At 48.3% G+C, this 21,167-nt stretch overlaps 1 protein-coding gene across 1 annotated transcript in view; it reads right to left on the reverse strand.

Moving 5' to 3' along the window:
• The window catches only part of TCP11 (t-complex 11), a 31,606-nt gene extending 12,691 nt beyond the window's left edge, over positions 1-18,915 (reverse strand). Inside the window, exons 1-3 of the mRNA XM_062187460.1 lie at positions 18,873-18,915; positions 17,672-17,814; positions 13,672-13,768 (exon numbers count right to left, since the gene is read on the reverse strand). Of these exons, the coding sequence (XP_062043444.1) occupies positions 13,672-13,768; positions 17,672-17,814; positions 18,873-18,901 (269 nt within the window). The 5' untranslated portion in view covers positions 18,902-18,915. The remainder of the gene's footprint in view (positions 1-13,671; positions 13,769-17,671; positions 17,815-18,872) is intronic.
• Between the last annotated feature and the right edge of the window lie 2,252 nt (positions 18,916-21,167).

The following is a 21,167-nucleotide window of genomic DNA, read 5'->3' on the forward strand; positions in this document are numbered from 1 at the left end:
CATTTGGCATAGCTATGGAGATGCCCCTTGGGGTATCCTCATCCTATACTGGATTCCTGGTTCATCTCCCAGTCCCAGCTTCCTGTGAACCTGCACCCCAGCAGGCAGCAGGTGATGGCTCTAGGAGTTGGGTCCTGGATTGAGTTTTGGCCTCCTGGCCCAGCCCTAACTGTTGCAAGCATTTGGAGAGTGAACCAGTAGATGGAGGTCTCCTTATTTCTCTGTCTCTCCCTCTCTGTCACTCTGCCTCTCTAAATAAATAAATAGAGTTTACTTTTAGAGTATTTTCAACAGATGAGATGGTGTTGAACAATTGGATATCCACATGCAAAAATTGAATCTAAACAGGCTGACATCCTTCACAAAATTTAACTCAGAATGGATCATAGATAGGCATTAGATTTAGCAGTTAAAGTAACAGTTTAGATGCCTGCATCACATGTAAGAGCCCCTGAGTTCCATACCCAAATTCAGCTCCTGACTTCAGCTTCCAGCTAATGCACACTGTGGGAGGCAAAGGTGATGGCTCAGCGATTAGATGGCTGCCACCCTCATGGAAGACCTGAATTGAGTTCCTGGCTCCCAGCCTCAGCCCCAGTTGGGGGCCACTGTGGACATTTGGAAGTGAAATAGCAGAGGGTAGCTCCATCTCTGTCAAATAAATATTTTTTAAAAAAATTTGTCATAGATCTACAAGTAAAATACAAAACTATGAAACTCCAAGAAGATAACACAGGAGAAAAATCTAGATGTTGTTGTTAGGTGGTAACTTTATAAATACCAAAGGTACACTCTATGAAAGATAAAACTGGTAAATTGGGCTTCCTTAAACTTAAAAACTTTTGCTTTGTAAAAAGATATTGCAGGGCCAGCACTGTGGCATAGATTAAGCCTCTGCCTACAATACTAGCATCCCATATGGGTGCCAGTTCGAGTCCTGGCTGTTCCACTTCTGATCCAGCTTCCTACTAATGCACCTGGGAAAGCAGTAGAAGATGGCCCAAGTCTTTGGGCCCCTGCCACCCATGTGGGAGACCTGGAAGAAGCTCCTGGCTTCAGTCTGGCCCAGCTCTGGTTGTTGTGGCCATTTGGGGAGTGAACCAGCAGATGGACAATCTCTCTCTTTCCCCCCTTCTCCTTCTCTCTGTGCCTCTGCCTTTCAAATAAATACATAAATCTTTTTTAAGGGGGGGGGGCAGTGCTATGACATAGAGGGTTTCCTCTTTCTGTATTTCTGCCTTTCAAGTAAATAAATCTTTAAAAAAAAATAAGACATTGCTGAGAAAATGGTAAGACAAGCTACAGACTATGAAACAGTCTGGGCCGGTGCCGTGGCTCAACAGGCTAATCCTCTGCCTTGCGGCGCCGGCACACCAGGTTCTAGTCCTGGTTGGGGCGCTGGATTCTATCCCGGTTGCCCCTCTTCCAGGCCAGCTCTCTGCTATGGCCCGGGAAGGCAGTGGAGGATGGCCCAAGTGCTTGGGCCCTGCACCCGCATGGGAGACCAGGAGAAGCACCTGGCTCCTGGCTTCGGATCAGCGAGATGCGCCGGCTGCAGCAGCCATTGGAGGGTGAACCAATGGCAAAAAGGAAGACCTTTCTCTCTGTCTCTCTCTCTCTCACTATCCACTCTGCCTGTAAAAAAAAAAGAAAGAAAGAAAGAAAGAAAGAAAGAAAGAGTCTGAAAAACACATATCCAATAAAGAATAGGTGGGATCTTCAAAGACCGGGGAAAATGTGTATTATAAAAACATCAAGCATGAATTTCTTTTCTTTTCTAAAGATTTATTTATTTATTTATTTATTTAAAAGACAGAGTGACACCCAGAGGGAGAGAGACCTTCCATCCACTGGTTCACTCCCCAAATGGCCACAAAAAGCCAAGTTTGGGCCAGGCCAAAGCCAGGAGCTCCATTCTGGTCTCCTACATGATTGGCAAGAGCCCAAGTACTTGGGCTATCATCCATTGCCTCCCCAGGCACATTAGCAGGAAGCCAATTTGGAAGCAAGGATCAGCCAGGATATTAATTAGCACTCAAAGTGAGGATTCCAGGGGGTGATTCCAGGGGCTGGTGCTGTGGTGCAGCAGGTTAAAGCCCTTGGCCTACAGTGCCGGTATCCCACATGGGCACTGGTTCAAGTCCCAGCTGCTCCACTTCTGATCCAGCTCCCTACTGGTATGCCTGGGAAAGCAATGGAGGATGGCCCAGTCCTTGGGCCCCTGCACCCATGTGGGAGACCTGGAGGAAGCTTGTGGCTCCTGATCAGCTCAGCTCCAGTGGGTGTGGCCATCTGGGGAGTGAACCAGCAGATAGAAGACCTCTCTGTCTTTCCCTTTCTCTGTAACTCTTTCAAATAAAACAAATATTTTAAAAAAGTGAGATTCCAGCTTCACAAGCAGCAGCTTAATTTACTGCTCCACAACGCCAGCCCATTTGTATGGATTTCAAAATTGTTTTCAATAAAATTAATTTAGTTTTAAATTCCATTTTTCCATGAACATTTTGAAGTATCCTTACATGTATCTAAAATACATGAAAAAAACTCAAAACTCAGCAGTAACATGAATTCAATTAAAAAATGGGCTAAAGAGCTTAACAGACACCTCACAAAAGAAGACATATAGATGGCGAATAAGCATATGGAAATACATTCAATATCATGTCTTTAGGTATAATATGCCATTATACACCTATTAGAATGGCCAAAATCAGGATACTGACACAAAATGTTAGCAAGGATTTGGAGCAATAGGAGCTCTCATTCAACTGCTGGTGAGAATGCAAAATGGTATGGTCTCTTCGAAAGTCAGCTGGCAGCTTCTTAGAAATCTAACATACTCTCTTCACATTATCCAGCAACCTTGTTCCTTGGTATTTACCCAAAGGAGCTGAAGACTTACATCCACCAGATACCTGTACATCAATGTTTACAGCAGCTTTACTCGTAACTGCCAAAACTTGGAAGCAACCAAATGTCTTCCAATTGATGAGCGCATAAGCCAATCAGTAGATCCAACCCAAAAAATATTTATCCAGAGATAAAAAGAAATGAGGATTCAGTCAAAAAAGAAAAAAGAAATGAACTGTGAAGCTACAAAAAAACTTTACATGCATACTGCTGTGAGAAAGAAGTCAATCAGAAAAGACCTCACGTCATGTGATGCCAACAGCAGGAAGAGGCAAACCACTGGAGACAGCAGGAGGGTGAGTGTTCACCAAGGGCCTGAGGGCAATTAAAGGGAGGAATGAAGAGGTGGACCAGAGATGACTTTTAGGGCAGTGAAATCACTTTATAGGACACAGCAGTTGACACATGTGTTATTTTATTTATTTATTTATTTATTTTTTGACAGGCAGAGTGGACAGTGAGAGAGAGAGAGACAGAGAGAAAGGTCTTCCTTTGCCGTTGGTTCACCCTCCAATGGCCGCCGCGGTAGCGCGCTACGGCCGGTGCACCGCGCTGATCCGAAGGCAGGAGCCAGGGGCTTCTCCTGGTCTCCCATGGGGTGCAGGGCCCAAGGACTTTGGGCCATCCTCCACTGCACTCCCTGGCCACAGCAGAGAGCTGGCCTGGAAGAGGGGCAACCGGGACAGGATCGGTGCCCCGACCGGGACTAGAACCCGGTGTGCCGGCGCCGCAAGGCGGAGGATTAGCCTAGTGAGCTGCGGCGCCGGCCGACACATGTGTTATTATACACACATGAATAATACCATATTAACACTGGGTTAACACTGAGGCAGGTGTTGGCCTGGCAGCTGAGATGCCCACAATCTGTACTGGAGCAGCTGAGTTTGATACCTGCCTCCAGCTCCTGACCCCAGCTTCCTGCTAACACAGACCTGAGAAGCAGTGGAGATGGCTCAAGAAGTTGGGTCCCTGTCACCTATATAAGAGGCTTGGATTGAGTTGCTGGCTTCTAGTTTCAGCCCAGCCCAATCCTTGTGGTTGTGGGCATCTAGGGAGTGAACCAGTGGGTAACAGTTTTATCCACCTCTCAATAATAATAACAGAAAAAAAGTCTTATTTTAAAAATATACTGGATCATGTACCACATTCATACAAGAATAACAGTGGAAATGGGGTAGATGTTGAGGCACAGCAGGTTATGCTGGGACACCACATCCTATTTTGGAGTCCCAGCAACTCTGCTTCCAATCCAACTTCTTGCTAATGCAACCTGGAAGGCAGTGAATGATGGCCCCTGCTTGGGGCCCTGCCACCCATGTGGGAGACCTGGATGGAGGTCCAGCTCCTGGCTTAGACATGGCACAAGTCTGGCTGTTGAGGGCACTTGGGGAATGAACCAGCAGTTGGAAGATAACTCTCTTTCTCTCTCTCTTTCTCTCTGTGTGTTTGTTGCTCCTCCTTTCAAGTATACAAAAATAAACAAACAGGAGCTGCCATTGTGGTACAGTGGGTTAAGCCGCCAACAGCGACACTGGCATCCCACATGAGTGCCAGTTCAAGTCCCAGCAGCTCTGCTTCTGATCCAGCTCCCTGCTAATGTGCCTGGGAAGGCAGCAAAACATGGCCTGAGTATCTGGGCCCCTAACACACATGTGGGAGACCCAGATGGAGTTCCTGGCTCCTGGCTTCAGCCTGGCCCAACCCCAGCCATTGTGGCCACTTCAGTAGTGAACCAACTATTGGAAGATTGCTATTGCTCTCTTCCTTTCAAATAAATAAATAATTATTAAAAAAGTAAAATAAATTAAAATATAAAGATATAATAGGGGAAAGAATATGAGGCAGTAGGTGAGTATCCAGGAACTCTGTACTCCTATAATTTTTCCATAAATCTAAAGCTACTAAAAAGAAATAAAATCTAATATTTTTTTTTTTGACAGGCAGAGTGGACAGTGAGAGAGAGAGAGACAGAGAGAAAGGTCTTCCTTTGCCATTGGTTCGCAGCTGGCGCACCGCGCTGATCCAAAGGCAGGAGCCAGGTGCTTCTCCTGGTCTCCCATGCGGTTGCAGGGCCCAAGCACTTGGGCCATCCTCCACTGCACTCCCGGGCCACAGCAGAGAGCTGGCCTGGAAGAGGGGCAACCGGGACAGAATCCAGCGCCCCGACCGGAACTAGAACCCGGTGTGCCAGCGCCACAAGGTGGAGGATTAGCCTATTGAGCCGCGGCGCTGGCCATCTAATAATATTTTTAAAGTTTTATTTACTTACTTGAAAGGCAGAGATGGAAAGAGAGAGAGAGAGAGAGATCTTCCATCCACTGGTTTACTCCCCAAATGGTCACCATAGCTGGGTCTATGCCAGGAGCTTCTTCTAGGTCTCCCACATGGGTGCAGGGGCTCAAGCACTTGGGCCATCTTCTACTGCCTTCCCAGGCCATTAGCAGGGAGCTGGGTTGAAGTGGAGCAGCCAGGACTCAAACTGGCAGTGCCTATATGGGATCCTGGCACTGCAGGCGGAGGCTGAACTTTCTACGCTGCAGTGCCAGCTCCAGCCTAATAATTTTATAAAGTGAAATTACAGGACTTAGTTTCCTGTGTTTATTTATTTATTTATTTATTTATTTATTTTGACAGGCAGAGTGGATAGTGAGAGAGAGAGACAGAGAGACAGAGAGAAAAGTCTTCCTTTGCCGTTGGTTCACCCTCCAATGGCTGCTGTGGCCGGTGCATCGCGCTGATCCGGAGCCAGGAGCCAGGTGCTTCTCCTGGTCTCCCATGCGGATGCAGGGCCCAAGCACTTGGGCAATCCTCCACTGCCTTCCCGGCAGAGAGGTGGACTGGAAGAGGGGCAACCGGGACAGAATCCGGCGCCCCAACCGGGACTAGAACCCGGTGTGCCAGCGCCGCAAGGCGGAGGATTAGCCTGTTAAGCCACGGCGCCGGCCTCCTGTGTTTATTTAAATGATGTCTTTGACCTACAGAATTAGACTAAGAAGAAGAAAAAGAACATCTGAAAATTATGAGGCTATATCTAGTCACTGTCAAATAGCTATTGGTTTTCCTGAACTAAACATCCCTCCGAAAAAATTACATTAATAATGCACGCTCCTTTTAAAAGAAATCTGTGCATAGATGTGTGCAACACAAATAAAACAGAAAGCCAAAGTTCTCTCTGGACACACTTGTTAGGAAACTGGCTCAGTTTTATGTATGGCGCGATGATCTACACCCTGATTTACATCCCAAGCTCTAGCCCTGCTGCCATTGCTGGAAGCCAGGTGGCCACATGGCCCAACCTCTGTTGTCAAGCTCCACCCTCATCCTAATGGGATTCGCTGCTCCTGCTTCCCTGCACGCCCTCGGGCAAAGTTTTTTTATTTTTATTTATTTATTTATTTATTTTTGGCAGGCAGAGTGGACAGTGAGATAGAGAGTCAGAGAGAAAGGTCTTCCTTTGCCACTGGTTCGCGGCCGGCGCACCGTGCTGATCCAAAGCCAGGAGCCAGATGCTTCTCCTGGTCTCCCATGGGGTGCAGGGCCCAAGCACTTGGGCCATCCTCCACTGCACTCCCGGGATTAACTAGAACCTGGTGTGTCAGCCCGGCAGGCAGAGGATTGGCCTATTGAGCCGCGGCACCGGCCTTGGGCAAAGTTTTAAAAGGGCCTGTTCCTGAACAAGTGCTCTCTTGGCTCTCTCTCTTCTGTGCTCTCTCTTGGCTTCTCCCTTCTCTCCTGCTTACTCTCTCTCCCTTCTCTCCTCACCTCTCTCCTCTTTCTCTCTTACTCTCCTTTTCCCTCTTCGCCCCTTCCCTCCACTCTGTTGGGTGTTCCCCAACAAACCTTTTCCCTCACTCCAGTGTTTGGTGTGTTTTATGACAGCTAACATTAATATATAACAACACTAATCTCCGTAGTCAGACATAACTAATCTAATAGCCTAGCAGGCATTAGAATTGTTCTTAACTACTTTCTCCTTTCCCTAGTCATCCCCAGGTTCCACTGACTCGACCATTGAATGCCTCTGAAATCCATCCCCTCCTCCTCATCTTGGACCATTAACCAGTCCCGTACCTCTAGTCTTGTTCCTTTCTGACTTGTTCTCCACACAGCCACCAAACTATTCTAGAACTATTTTTCTAAGATGTAATTCTGATCATGCTCATTTAAAGTCCTTTGAGGTACCCCCATCACCAGCTTACGTGCTTATTTGGGTCCAGAAAATAAGTCCAAATAGGCCAGTCTGCACTGAGGGCACCTGGGGAGCAGCAGGTACAGGGAAGCTCCCCATCTACCAAAAGAGCAGCTGCAGAACACATTCGGCTGCTATGAACCCCTTTCCTAGATATTGCCTCCTACTGCAGAAGGACGACTACATTGACACCACCCTTGGGGCCCATTCATCTCCTTAACAATCACACACGTGCCTATCGTCCTCTACAATCACCTACTGCCCCTCCCGTGAAGAGAGTATTTACACTCTAGTCATTGCTCTGTTTTGCATAATTCCTGTGTGCTTCCACATTAACACATGCCTATGCCCTTTCTCCTGTTGACTGGCCTATTGTCAGTGGATTTCAGCAACTATCACACCTTCAAGGGAAAGTTCTGACCTTCCTACAGTTCTGGCAGAGTTAGCAGGGAAAAAAATCACTCTGCTCATTTTGGAGTCCGCATCTGGAATCCCAAGACAAGTGACAAGAAAGTCAGCACACGAAGGTAAGAATTTTTCCCACAGCCATCTCTCCCAGACCTCTGTTTGAAGTGCCTGTTGAGTGACTGTGGCCCTTCTCCCTTTTCAAATTCGCAAAAGAAAATGCATGTGTAACTAGTTCTTGTTTTGGGAATAAACAAATTGGCTAAAGAAAACGGTCTAGAGACCTTTCATCTTAAACAACTGTCTTATTGGTACCTATGGAAATGTAAATTAAGGAAGACACAGGTGTTTGGCGCTGATTAGAATACCTATGTCCCTGGGGCCAGTGCTGTGGCATAGCAGGTAAAGCCGCTGCTTGCAGTGCCAGCATCCCATAAGCGCTCTGGTTTGAGACCTGGCTGTTCCACTTCTGATCCAGCTCTCTGCTATGGCCTGGGAAAGCAGTACAAGATGGCCTAAGTCCTTAGGCCCCTGAACCCACGCGGGGACCCAGAAGAAGCTCCTGTCTTCAGATCAGTCAGTGCAGCTCCGGCCATTGCAGCCAATTAGGGAGTGAACCAGTGGATGGAAGACTCCTCTTTCTTTCTCTCTCTTCTCTCTCTCTCTCTCTCTCTCTCTCTCTCTCTCTCTACCTCTCCTTCTCTCTGTGTGTAACTCTGACTTTCAAATAAACAAATAAATCTTAAAAAAAAAAAAAAAGAACACTTATGTCCCACAACAGAGTGCCTGAGTCTGTTATAAGCTTTTGGCTCCTGATTCTAGTTTCCTGCTAACGTGGATCCTAGGAAAGCAGAAGCGATGGCTGAAGTAATTGGGACCCCGCCACCACGTGGGAGACCTTGATTGAGTTCCTGGCTCCCAGCTTTGAGCCCCACACACATCCTGCCCAGCCTGTAGTGAGCAGGAGGTGTTTGAGGGTGTTTGGGGAGTGAGCACATGGGAGCCCTAATGTGTCTAAATCTGTCTGATGAACAAATAAAGAATTCAAAAAGAAAAGTAAAAGATACACAGAAAGCAGATTTAGAATAAAGTTAAAATCCTTTAAGCTAGAAGATCTTGTTGGTCTCTGATTGAAACCTGCCCTCATATGAGTCCAACTTCATTTGCTCAGTATATTCCCTTACTCAGGAGAGTAAAATGAGTCTTAAGTTACCTGCTATAATCTGTTTGGCCCTTGGCTTTGGGGGCACACATTTGTTAGCGATTTCCCCTCCCGTGAACAGCTTTGTTTCTCCATCTCTGGTGGGCACACTAGTTACTGGGCCTACATGTGAAGGGAGCCAACCAGAAGGCTGGGAACCCCAAGAACACAGCCAGAGAGAAGCGTGCGCTGCATCCCGCTCGCAGCTGAGCGTTAGGCGTACCGAATGTTGCGTTGTCTAAACTCTTCTTTCTTTTTGCCTGACTTTGGGAATGATCTGAGTCTTGAAACAGCTGTATCTTTTGCTTCCTCTTTTGAAGACCTTGGTTAAAACCATAAAAGATTTTATTAGTTTTGGTCTTGAGTAAAAATTAATTTGAATTATTTTTGTGCCTTGAGTCATTTGTAGGTAGACTTTTGGTTCTGAATTTTAGTTTATATTCAGAGCATGGTAAGATTTTTTTGTTTGTTTGTTTTGCCTTCTGTCCTAAGCTAAAATGGAACTATATAATCAGAAAGAGATCAGTTAATTGAGAGATTTCAAACAGCTCTAAATTTGGAAAAGAGAATTTTTTTTTTTTACTTCTATCTATATCAATCTATATTCTTTGATTGAAAAAGGGAAAATTAAGGGCTGGCACTGTGAGGCAGTGAGTCAAGTTACCACCTTCAGTGCTGACATCCAATATGGACACTGGTTTGAGTCCCAGCTGCTCCACTTCCAATCCAGGTCCCTGCTAATGCACCTGGGAAAGCAGTGGAGGATGGCCCAAGTACTTGGGCCCTGCACCCATGTGGAAGATATGGATGAAGCTCCTGGCTCCTGGCTTTAGTTTGGCCCAGTCCTGGCTGTTGCAGCCATTTGGGGAGTGAACCAGCAGATGCAAGATGAAGATCTCTCTCTCTCTCTCTCTCTCTCTCTCTCTCTCTCTCCCTCTGCCTCTCCCTTTGTAATTCTGCCTTTCAAATAAACAAATCTGAAAAAGGAAAAAGAGCAAATCAAAGATAATACAGTTTGATAGACGTACCTGTCCCCTTTTCATTCAGAATGTGATCCAATTTTTTAAAGATCTAAAACCAGGAACCCTTTCTGTCCAATTTGAATATTTTTTTTTCTTCCTAAAGACTCATTTACTTATCTAAAAGACAGAGTTACAGAGAGGCAGAGGCAGAGACAGAGAGAGGAGTCTTCCATCTGCTGGTTCACTCCCCAAATGGCTGCAATGCCCAGGGCTGGGCTGATCCGAAGCCAGGAGCCAGGGGCTTCCCTGAAGTCTCCCATGCGGCTGCAGGGGCCCAAGCAATTGGGCCATCTTCCACTGCTTTCCCAGGCGCATTAGCAGAGAGCTGGATGGGAAAAGGAACAGCTGGGACTTGAACTGGTGCCCATATGGGATGCCGGCACCACAGGCAGCAACTTCACCCACTATGGCACAGCGGCAGCCCCTGCAATTTGAATCTCTACAAAAACAAAAGCATGATTCTAGAAGTAACCCGAAGTCCACTCACTGTCCTCATCACTCACAGAAACTGCTCCATTTGCCTTACACATTTACAGATGCTGTAAAAATAAGGACATTAGAAACGCAAGTGCTCTGCACTTAAAATGAAGAAAAAGAATCTTATTAAAGAACTCTATGGTCAAAAGCCAGCTTAATTAAAAGCTGATATTCAGGCTGAAATTTTTTAAGTATTTTGTCCTTCCTATAGGAACCTACCTCTTTCTCTGGTGGGAACTTCTCAGCTGACTGAGGGCTTTTTTCTTTTTCTTTCTTCTTTTTAAAGATTTGTTTATTTATTTATTTGAAAGTCAAGAATTACAGAGATAGAGAGACACAGAGTGAGATCTTCCATCTGCTGGTTCACTCCCCAAATGGCCACCAACAGGCAGGACTGGGCAGGTTGAAGCCAGGAGCTTCTTGTGGGTCTCCCACGTGGGTGCAGGGGCCCAAGCACTTGGCCCATCCCCCACTGCTTTCCCAGGCCATCAGCAGAGAGCTGGATCAGAAGTAGAGCAGCTGGGACTCAACCCAGTGCCCATATGGGATGCTGGCGCTGCAGACAATGGATTAACCAGCCCCTGAAACCCTCTTTTCTTGAGCTGTTCCTTCTCTGTGGAAAATGTAAAAATCTCCTCAAATGGGCTCTTCTGAGACCTGATCCGTTCACCTGCTTCTGCTCCTCCCACCGCCTCCTCCCATCCAGTTCCCTTTAACTTCTGACAGGACTCCTTGAAAGCCCCTATCTCCCCAGGTGGCGGGCGGGGGGCAAAAGTTATTCAAAGGAAACCACAGGGCTCTGGCTACCACCAGGAGGAGGCTTCTGGAGGCCCTGAGAGCCCTTCAGGAACACAGGAAGGAGCCGCCAGCCCCACGGCTCCAGAGCGGGCTCCCCTCTGGCCTGGAGCTCTGCTCTCCTGCATTCAGCCGCTGAGCTTTCTGTGTGAGCGAGGGCACCCGGCCCTTGAGGTGGGAAGAGCTGCCATTTTAAAGGACCGGGGTTGCAGCGAGTGGTTATTCCCGCAGAGAGCAAACTCCCGCTGTCTATCGCTTCATTTCCTTGTGTGCTTGGGGGAGAAAAGCCTCAGACATCTGACTGGGTCAGACAGAAACTGGCAATAAACGGCAAAATACTGCAAGAAAAATCACTGGCTGAGACCTCAGAGCCAAAGCCACAACTCGATGGGGGAAATGGTCTGAACACTTAAGAGGCTGTTGCAGCACTCACCACCAAAACACAAGCGGTGCTCCTGCGGCAGGGTGCACCGCTCCCAAATAGGCAGCCTCTGGACGGCGTCCTCGCGTGCAGATGCTCCGTAAAGCACCGTGGCACACCCTCTCGGGCTTTCACCTTGGTTGTGGGAAGACTCAAGATTTAAAGGCAGGCCAATGTAAGGGTTAGTAAATTTACTCCATCTTTCCTTCTCTAATTCTTTCAAATAAATAAATATTTTTAAAGGGGTAGAGGGGCCGGCGCCGTGGCTTAACAGGCTAATCCACCACCTTGCGGCGCCGGCACACCAGGTTCTAGTCCCAGTTGGGGCGCCGGATTCTATCCCAGTTGCCCCTCTTCCAGGCCAGCTCTCTGCTATGGCCCGGGAAGGCAGTGGAGGATGGCCCAAGTGCTTGGGCCCTGCAACCGCATGGGAGACCAGGAGAAGCACCTGGCTCCTGGCTTTGGATCAGCGAGATGCGCTGGCCGCAGCGGCCATTGGAGGGTGAACCAATGGCAAAAAGGAAGACCTTTCTCTCTGTCTCTCTCTCTCTCACTATCCACTCTGCCTGTCAAAAAAATAAAAATTAAAATTAAAAATAAATAAAGGGGTGGAGGTGGGGAACCAGCGTTGTAGCACAAATTAAGCCACTGTCTACAATGCCTGCATCCCATGCGAGCACCTGTTCAAATCCCGGCTGCTCCATTTCTAATCCAGCTCTCTGCTAATGCACCAGGGAAAGCAATGGAAGATGGCCTGAATATTCGGGCCCCTGCACCCACATGGGAGACCCAGATGAAGTTCTTGGCTTCTGGCTTTGGCCTGGCCCAACTCTGACCATTGTGCAGAGTGAACCAGTGGATGAACATTTCTCTTCCTCTGTTTTTGTTTCTCTCTCTCTCTCCCCCTCCCCCATTAGTCTGCCTCTCAAATAAAAAATCTTAAAAAAACACAAAAAACAAAAAACAAAGTTAATCTAACCTGGAGGGCAAAATGATACTTTTACTTTCTCAAGGCAAGAACTGTATACAGAGCTTAAATTAATTTTTCTTAATTTCTTAAATTAATTTTTCTACCTTAGATTTGGTTTTCATTTTATTTTTTTATTTTATTTTATTTTATTTTATTTTTTTTTATTATTTTTGACAGGCAGAGTGGACAGTGAGAGAGAGAGAGACAGAGAGAAAGGTCTTCCTTTTGCCGTTGGTTCACCCTCCAATGGCCGCCGCGGTAGCGCGCTGCGGCCGGCGCACCACGCTGATCCGTTGGCAGGAGCCAGGTACTTCTCCTGGTCTCCCATGGGGTGCAGGACCCAAGCACTTGGGCCATCCTCCACTGCACTCCCTGGCCACAGCAGAGAGCTGGCCTGGAAGAGGGGCAACCGGGACAGGATCGGTGCCCCGACCGGGACTAGAACCCGGTGTGCCGGCGCCGCAAGGCGGAGGATTAGCCTAGTGAGCCGCGGCGCCGGCCAGATTTGGTTTTCAACTCTATTAGTATGTTCTGATACTCTATAAATAAATGAAAACACTTCCATTAGAACGGGCATTTAGGGGCCAGCGCTGTGGCGCAGCGGGTTAAAGCCCTGGCCTGAAGCCTGGCATCCCATATGGGTGCCAGTTCCAGTCCTGGCTGCTCCACTTTCGATCCAGCTCTCTGCTATGCCCTGGGAAAGCAGAAGAAGATGGCCCAAGTCCTTGGGCCCCTGCACCTGTGTGGGGGGACCTGGAGGAAGCTCCTGGCTCCTGGCTTCAGATCGGCACAGCTCTGGCCGTTGTTGCCTATTTGGGAGTGAATCAGCAGATGGAAGACCTCTCTCTCTTTGTCTCTACCTCTCTCTGTAACTCTTTCAAATAAATAATAAATCTTAAAAAAAAAAGAACGGGCATTTATTAACCTAGCAATTAAGACACCCACCTCCCACACTGGAATTCCTGGCTTCCATTCCTGGCTCTGGCTCCTGACTCCAGCTACCTGCTAATGCAGACCCTGAGAGGCAGCAATGATGGGTTCCTGCCACCCACACGAGAGATGTGGATTCAGTTCCTGGCTCCTGGCTTCAGCACTGGGGGTAGGGAGGGGGCACTGCAAGCACCTGGGAAGTGAAGCAGTAGATGGAATCTTTGTCTCTGTGTCTCTTTCTCTCTCAAATAAAGGGGGAAAAAAATTAATGTTTCAAGTCTGGTCAGAAGCCATTGATGCTAAGTAGCTATTCCAGGATGAGCGACATGGAGAAAGCAGAAGGGCCCATACCTGCCTGGAGGTACAATCTTCTCGTCCATGTGGAAATCCTGACGCATCTCAGTTTCGTTGCTCAGCTTGGAAGCTTCATTGACGGTCTCTGTCAGACCTGCAACAGAAAGAAGCAGCCACGGTGAACAACAGTGGACCCGTACAAGTCGGAATCTGTTTCATCCAGACTCACCCACCTTCAGACTCCACACGTGGATGCCTAAAACCCACCTCACAGAGATTCCCTCAACCACTGCTGAGCGAACTCCATGACTCACAACACAGAGCTCCCGCCATGGAGGGAAGGGACAACAAAGAAGTTAATTTATAAAAAACAGAAAGTGAAGCTCATTTAAAAAATTTCCTTATAAAAGCAAAATCACAATTAAAACAGCAAAGAATCAATAATTTATGATTTGTGAAAATAAACATTATCTAAGAGTCGTCTACTTCTCAGGGTTGGCATTGTGGCACAGTGACGTAAGCCGCCACCTACAATGCCAGCATCCTATGTCAGAGTGCTGGACTGAGTCTCACCTGCTCTGCCTCTGATCCAGCTCCCTGCTAATGTGCCTGTGAAAGCAGCAGATGGCCCGAATTCCTGGGCTCCTGCCACCCACATGGAGTTCCTGGCTTCTGGCTTTGGCCTGGCCCAGCCCCAACTGGTTTGGTCACTGGGGGAGTGAAGCAGCAGATGGAAGATCTTTCTCTCTTCCTCTCTGCTCCTCTACCTTTACATAAATAAAAACAGGTCTTAAAAAAAAGGTCTACTTTTCCGTGCAGACATTTTGACCTGGTGATTAAGTTGCTGATAGAAATGGCCACATCCCCAATCAGAGTGTCGGGGTTCACCACCCGCCTCCAGCTGCCTGCTGGTGCAGACCTTGGGAGGTCCCTGACAACCACACCAGAGACTTGGATTGAGTTCCTGGCTCCTGGCCTCAGCCTCAGCCCAGCTCCAGCCATCGCTGGTGTTTGGGGAGTGAATGAGCAGATGCTAGCACTGCTCTCTCTCAAATAGTCCACTTTGCTTTGCTGCCTCTGATGCTACACACAAGGAAAGCTAGCTTCTTACAGATAATATTCAGATGTTACTGAGTAGTGCTAACATCCCTTGGTTTCTAAAGCAGCTTCAGATTTTTTAGAACTTCACAGATTAATGCTATTAATTTCCAAAAAGACTTGAAGCAACTGACCAACATTGCCAACATTTAATTTTGCCAAGTATGAACTAAAAATCTACTCTATCAACATCAAAATTATCATCTCATAAAAGTAACAGACAAAAAAGCAGAAATGAAATACCGTTAAAGCGCAGTCCTTTAAACAGAATCAATTTTGCTTCAGAAAATCTCATTACAGTATCTATAATTTTTGCCAAAATTACTAGGAATTTTGTCATAGATCTGCACCAGCATCTGGCGACCACTCTTCTAAACTAAGTACAGGGGCCGGCACTGTCGTGCAGTGAGTTAATACCCTAGCCTGAAGCACCGGCATCCCATATGAGCGCTGGTTCTAGTCTTGGCTGCTCCACTTCCGATCCAGCTCTCTGCTATGACCTGGGAAAACAGTAGAAGATGGTCCAAGTCCTAGGACCCCTGCACCTGCATGGGAGACCTGGAAGAAGCTCCTGGATCCTGGCTTCAGATCAGCACAGCTCCAGCCATTGCAGCCATCTGGGGAGTGAACTAGCAGATAGAAGACCTCTCTCTCTGTCTCTTCCTCTCTCTGTAACTCTGTCTTTCAAATAAATAAAATAAATCTTAAAAAAAAAAAAAAACTAACTAAGTACAGACCTACAAAGATAGCATTCTCACATAATACATATGTGAGATTTATAAAGACTACCTGGTTTATAAAAAAAGTTAAAGACAGTAACTATTTTCCCATTCTCAATGAGAACTTCACAATTAAACATAATTTGTTTTCAGAAAATGGAGACGACAGATGAACTAAGATTGGCCATGAATTGATCATTGCTGGAGCTGATTGATCTAAGAAAGGGGGGTTCCACATGTTGGTTGCTCTACTTTTGTAGAAGTTTTCTACAGTAAAAAGATTAAGGGGCTGGCACTGTGGTGCTATGGGTTAGGCTGATGCTTGTGATGCAGGCATCAGTTCAAATCCCGGCTGCTCTGCTTCTGATCCAGCTCCCTGCTAATGCACCTGGAAAAGCTTAAGATGGCCTAAGTCTTCAGGCTTCTACCACCCATGTGGGCACCGGGAAGGAGTTCCAGGCTCCCGACTTCAGCCTGGCTCAGCCTGGAATGTTGCAGCCATTTGGGGGATTGAACCAACACATCGAGGATCTCTGTCTCTTCTTTTCAAATGAATAACTCTCTTTTTAAAAAAAGGAATTAAAAAAGGGCTAGCGCTATGGCTTAGTAGGTTAAGCCTCTGCTTTTGATGCTGGCATCTCATATGGGGTTCTGGTTAAAGTCCTGGCTGCTCCACTTCCGATCCAGCTCCCTGCTGATGGCCTGGGAAAGCAGTGGAAGATGGCCCAAGTGATTGGGCCCCTGCACCCATGTGGCAGACCCAGAAGAAGCTCCTGGCTTCAGATCAGCCCAGCTCTGGAAGTTGCAGTCATTTGGGGAGTGAACCAGCAGATAGAAGATCTCTGCCTCTTAAAAAATTTAGAAATAAAGCTGTGAGTCAAACATTAAGAAAAATTTAAAAAGTCTTTTGTACCAAAATAAACTTATCTTTTAATTCCATTTTCTATAAACTTTTCAAAATAATGATATGCACACACAAGCATATAAATAAGTATATACTTTTTACACATGGGGAGAAAAAAGAAGTGTGACAGAATATTAACAATATGGGCATCCACAGTTATTTTAAAATTTTTCAACTGATTTGAAATATTCCAAAAGAAAAAGTTAAAGGGAAAAGGTGACTTTAGGCCTTTACTAAAAATCTTCTGAGCCTTTGCTTAGGTAAACAAAGATGAACTGAACCTCCCACAGCCTCTCTAAATCCTTAGTCCTGGCCTGACCAAAAATGGCAAAACACAATCAAATATGTAAATGGACTCACTGGTAATTCACTGATGCTAAATGAGAAGAAAAATTCTTCAAAGGGAGATCGGCTACAGCAGCTTATGGAGGGACTCGGGAAGTGTTATACACTTACAACTACAACAGATCAAAGTCCATAGCCTTCGTGAAAGACTGTTCTATGATTCAAAAGTAATACAGCAACAACTTGAGTTGTTAACGAAGTCAACCCAATATACAAAACTTCAAATTTATTTTCTTAAATAGGAGTTTGGTTATTCAGCTTACTACGAGTTCATTTACCGGAGGATCCATGTAAAGAGCCATCTCGATGCTTACACCCCACATTAGGCTTACACCTGTGGGACGCGCCCCAGAACGCGGCTTTGGTACCATCGTTAACCAGCAGCGACCCCACGTGGCCACAAGGGGAACAGCTAATTAAGCAGCAAAGCCTCCAACTGCATTTTTGCCCTTCAACCTTCACGCTTTTTGGTGTAGGCTGTTGCATGCGGACAGCGCTTCACAACGACGACTGGGTAAATTTCCTGGAATTAATTTAAAAGGAATTCAGCAGAAGTCCCAGGGAGCGCGGCCTACCACCCAGGGCGGAAGAGACCTCGTGCCCTACTAGGAGCACCATCAACCTGGCCCGGCAGCGCGGGGCGGGAGACTGAGCCCAGGGCAGAATGGCACAGAGAAAACAACATGAATTCTTTTAAAATCAACCCCAGGCAGCTGCCGGTTGCCACCTGCAAATTCAGAACACAACACTACGAGGATGGCTTGGAACCGACTCAGCCTCCAACCTTGTCAGACTCAAGGTCGCTCCGGGGTCACGTCCTCCTCCAGGACCTGCCTCTCTGAAGATCCCTGGTCAACAGGGGGCCTGGGGCCAGCTAAGGCAGGCCTGGGCTCCGGGGAGACAAACAGAAAGCGGGGGCTGCGGGGGCTGCGGCCCCTTCCAACCCAATCCGCCCTGAGACCCCCAGGGGCCACGGGCCGGAGGCACCTACAGGGAGCGGGGTCCGTGGGGCCGCTCTTGTCCTCCTGGGTCGGTGCTGACGTTTCCGGCTTACAGGGCCCGCTCTCTACCTCGCCGTGGTCCTTCGGCGGCACGCTCCCCTCCACGTCCGGCATTTTGCTGATGGTATCCGAGCTGAGGAGAAACAGCGCGGGCTTGGTATCCGGGGAGGGGGCTCCCCAACCGCCGGGGCGGCCCCCGAGGCCTGGCTCGCCGGACCCCACCGGGGCACGGGGCACGGGTGGGCAGCCGCTTCAGGGTCTCTCAGGTGACACTCAGGCAAAGGGGCCTGGGGAAGCCGAGGCCAGAGAGCAGGGGCGAGCCGGCCGAAGAGCCGGCCCTGCAACCCCGCGCTGTACCGCCCGGGCCCCCGGCCCCTCACCTTCTCCCCCGCCGCTGCCCGCCCACTCTGTGGTGAGCGCCGAGCCTCTGGGCTTCGCAGCCTCGCGCGGCCTCGGAGCCTGGGCCGTACCACAGCTGCGCGACGGCGGGGGTGGCGGGGGTGGCAAGCAGGCGAGAGCAGCGGGGCAGCGAGGAGGCCGACCCGCCGCGCACCCCCGTCGGCCACGCCGGCGTGCTCTTTGGTTGAGTCCGGGATGAGAAGACAATGCCCCTGGGTCTCCTTGGCAACGGGGGCGGGGCACTGCTGGCCACGTGCTGGCCACGTGCCGGCCCCACAGCCCTGGCCTTCCGCCCGCCCTCGTGAGCACGAAGCCTCTGAGGCTTCCGGCCACCGTCTCTGCGGGCGCCCCTGGCCACCGGCTCGCGCGCCCACTCCACGAAGATCACCTGACACCAGGTCACCTGACACCAGGTCAGCAAGGCCTGCTGGGTTGTGGGTTCTTTTCAGCTTGCCCATAAGGCCGGGAAGACAACACCGCACCCAGGAGCGCGGGTTTTGTTCATCTTCCGCACGGGAAGGCTTCGGTCCTGGCCTGGGGCCCTCCTGCTCCTGGGCGCCAGGTCACTCACTGGGCTTTCTTGGTTCTCAGCCTGCCCCGGTAGCCTGTGGAGAAATGTGAGCCCCCCCCCCCCCCCCACACACACACCCAAATCCTGCAATTCTGGGAAAAGTGGAAGTTTCCACTACACATTCTCTCATCTCCCTTTATTACCCTGACTTGGTTTCCTACCAACAAAAGCCTCCTTCAAGAAACAATAAAACAAAAACAAAAGATAAAAGTAATACCTACGAGAAATTCTGCCTTGCCCAAGTTCTCATTGTAACTGTTGCCTGGCTTGTTAGAGTGGAGTGTGGCTGTTTTCTTGCACAACTCGTGGGTTTTGAAGGAGAAAATTACGAAATGGCCCAAGAACATTTCTGCTTTAAAAAAGCCCACATGCTACTAAGGCCCAGGAATGTAGGAAGGGCATGGCCCAGAAAGTTACTCTTTATCCATGGTGCCTCAAGCAAACACATACTGTACACCTTCCTCCTCCTCCTCCTCCCCCCTCTGCTGCTGCCTCCCCTGGGGACCTGGGGGTGAGGCCGGCTGCCCTTCGCCCTAAACCCACCTGCCCTGCAAGGAAACCAAGCATGGTGACTTCAGGGAAGAGTTCAATGAAATAGGATGCTTCATTGTTACATAGGGGAGCATTTAGACTGGGGCTGTTAATTTCTCTTCCAAAAGAAAAAAAAAAAATCCAGAAATCTGAGCACTTTTATGTCTGGCAGAGAGAGAGCGTCACACCAGTTTGTATTCCCCACAAACATGGCATCGCGGTGAAACTCTTCCTACTGGTGGCCTCAGCTTCCGCTAGCAGTTCATTCAATACATGAAATCATCTCTTAAAATGTCCTCTTAATATTGGAATTCTCCGGGAGGGTCAGAGGGAAGAAACAGCAGTATGGAAGCACGCGGGGACTGAAACCAGAAGAGGAGGAAAAGATGGAGGTAGCAGAGAAAGGCAAAAAGCAGGGTTTTCCCGGGGTCACTCCAGGTGCAGCATTCCATGATCCTTATCATTAATGGTTATCAGAGCCGGCCAGGCAAAAGTTAGAGGTGGGGGGAATACAAAGATGATGTGAAAGATATACCCCCTTTCCCTTTGGGGTCTTAGTTAATAACTGATTTTTGCTTAATGATTTACACAGTGCTTTTACATTGCAAATCCATATGCTATGCCCGCGGTCTACCCCCTCAGCAGGCAAGGCAGCTGTTGTGTCGGAGCACTTCAGTAGGCCAGCAGGAGAGATTTCAGGGAGGAATCCCAGAGTCACAAGGTCGGCAGGCTCGCGACTCTGGATCGTAAGACTTCTTAATTCACACCACCTGCCCGACTCAGCGGAGACGCCGTAGACACAAAAGAAAACGGAACTAATGGCATGAGTGTACCAGGGCTGAGGGTGCACACCCGAAGTGCCGCTGGGGGTCGGAGAAACACTGAGTGTGAGAGGTCTCCCCGCGTTTGGGTCAGTTCAAGTCCAGCCGTTAGCCAGTCCTAGGTAGGATTCTGTAACTCCTTTGGTCTTTTGTTCAGCTTGGCTCTCACTCAACCTCAGGACCCGATTTGAATTCTCCTAATGGGTGAAATTGGATTTTCTACATACCCCTCCTGGGTAGCTTAACATGTTTACCCTATTAAAGTGCACATACATCAAAAAGGCCATAAGGCAAGTATTTTTCAAGCAACTCCAGAACAGAAATAAAATCTGTTTCCTCTCACACGGAATGAAGCAAGCTCAAAGCTGTCCACCCAGGGTTTCCTTTATGTAGTGTCATAGGACTTTTATCCTCTCTTCATAATATATTCATGTTTGCTTGAATACTAAGTCTATTTCTCCTCCTCAAATCTTCTTTTTTTTTTTTTTTTAAGATTTGTTTATTTGAGAGGCAGAGTTACAGAGACAGAGACAGAGAGAGAGAGAGAGAAAGGTCTTCCATCTGCTGGTTCACTCCCCAAATTGCTGCAATGGCTGGAGCTGAGCCAGGAGTTTCTTCAGGGTTTCCCATGTGGGTGCAGAGGCCCAAGGACTTGGGCTATCTTCCCTGCTTTCCCGAGCCATAGCAGAGACCTAGATCGGAAGTGGAAAAGCCAGGACTCGAACTGGCACTCATATGGGATACTGGTGCCGCAGCCAGAGGCTTAATCTACTATGCCACAGTGCTGGCCCCTCCTCCTCAACTCTTTGAATAGAATTCTTGTTCCTGAAGGAAGGGCTTCCTGTATTTGTAGGCACACCTCTGTGTTCCCCTGTAAGTACCTCCATCCCAGTTTGAGAAGCAATCTAAGAGAATGTCAAACAGTTGCTAGAACTTTCCTACTCTTTAATTATGCTCTAGATGTATGTGAGCTTTCTTAAAAAGAATTATTTTCATCTACTTGAAAGGCAGGGCAATAGAGAAAGGAAAATAGATTTTCTACCTGCTGGTTCACTCCCCCAAATGCCTACAACAGCCAAGGCTGGATCAGACTGAAGCCAGGAGCCCGGATCTCCATCTAGGTCTCCCAAATGGATTGAAGGGCTCCAAGGCACTTGAGCCATC

The sequence above is a fragment of the Lepus europaeus genome, chromosome 3 (genome assembly GCF_033115175.1).
Source record: "Lepus europaeus isolate LE1 chromosome 3, mLepTim1.pri, whole genome shotgun sequence".
Taxonomy (NCBI): domain Eukaryota; kingdom Metazoa; phylum Chordata; class Mammalia; order Lagomorpha; family Leporidae; genus Lepus; species Lepus europaeus.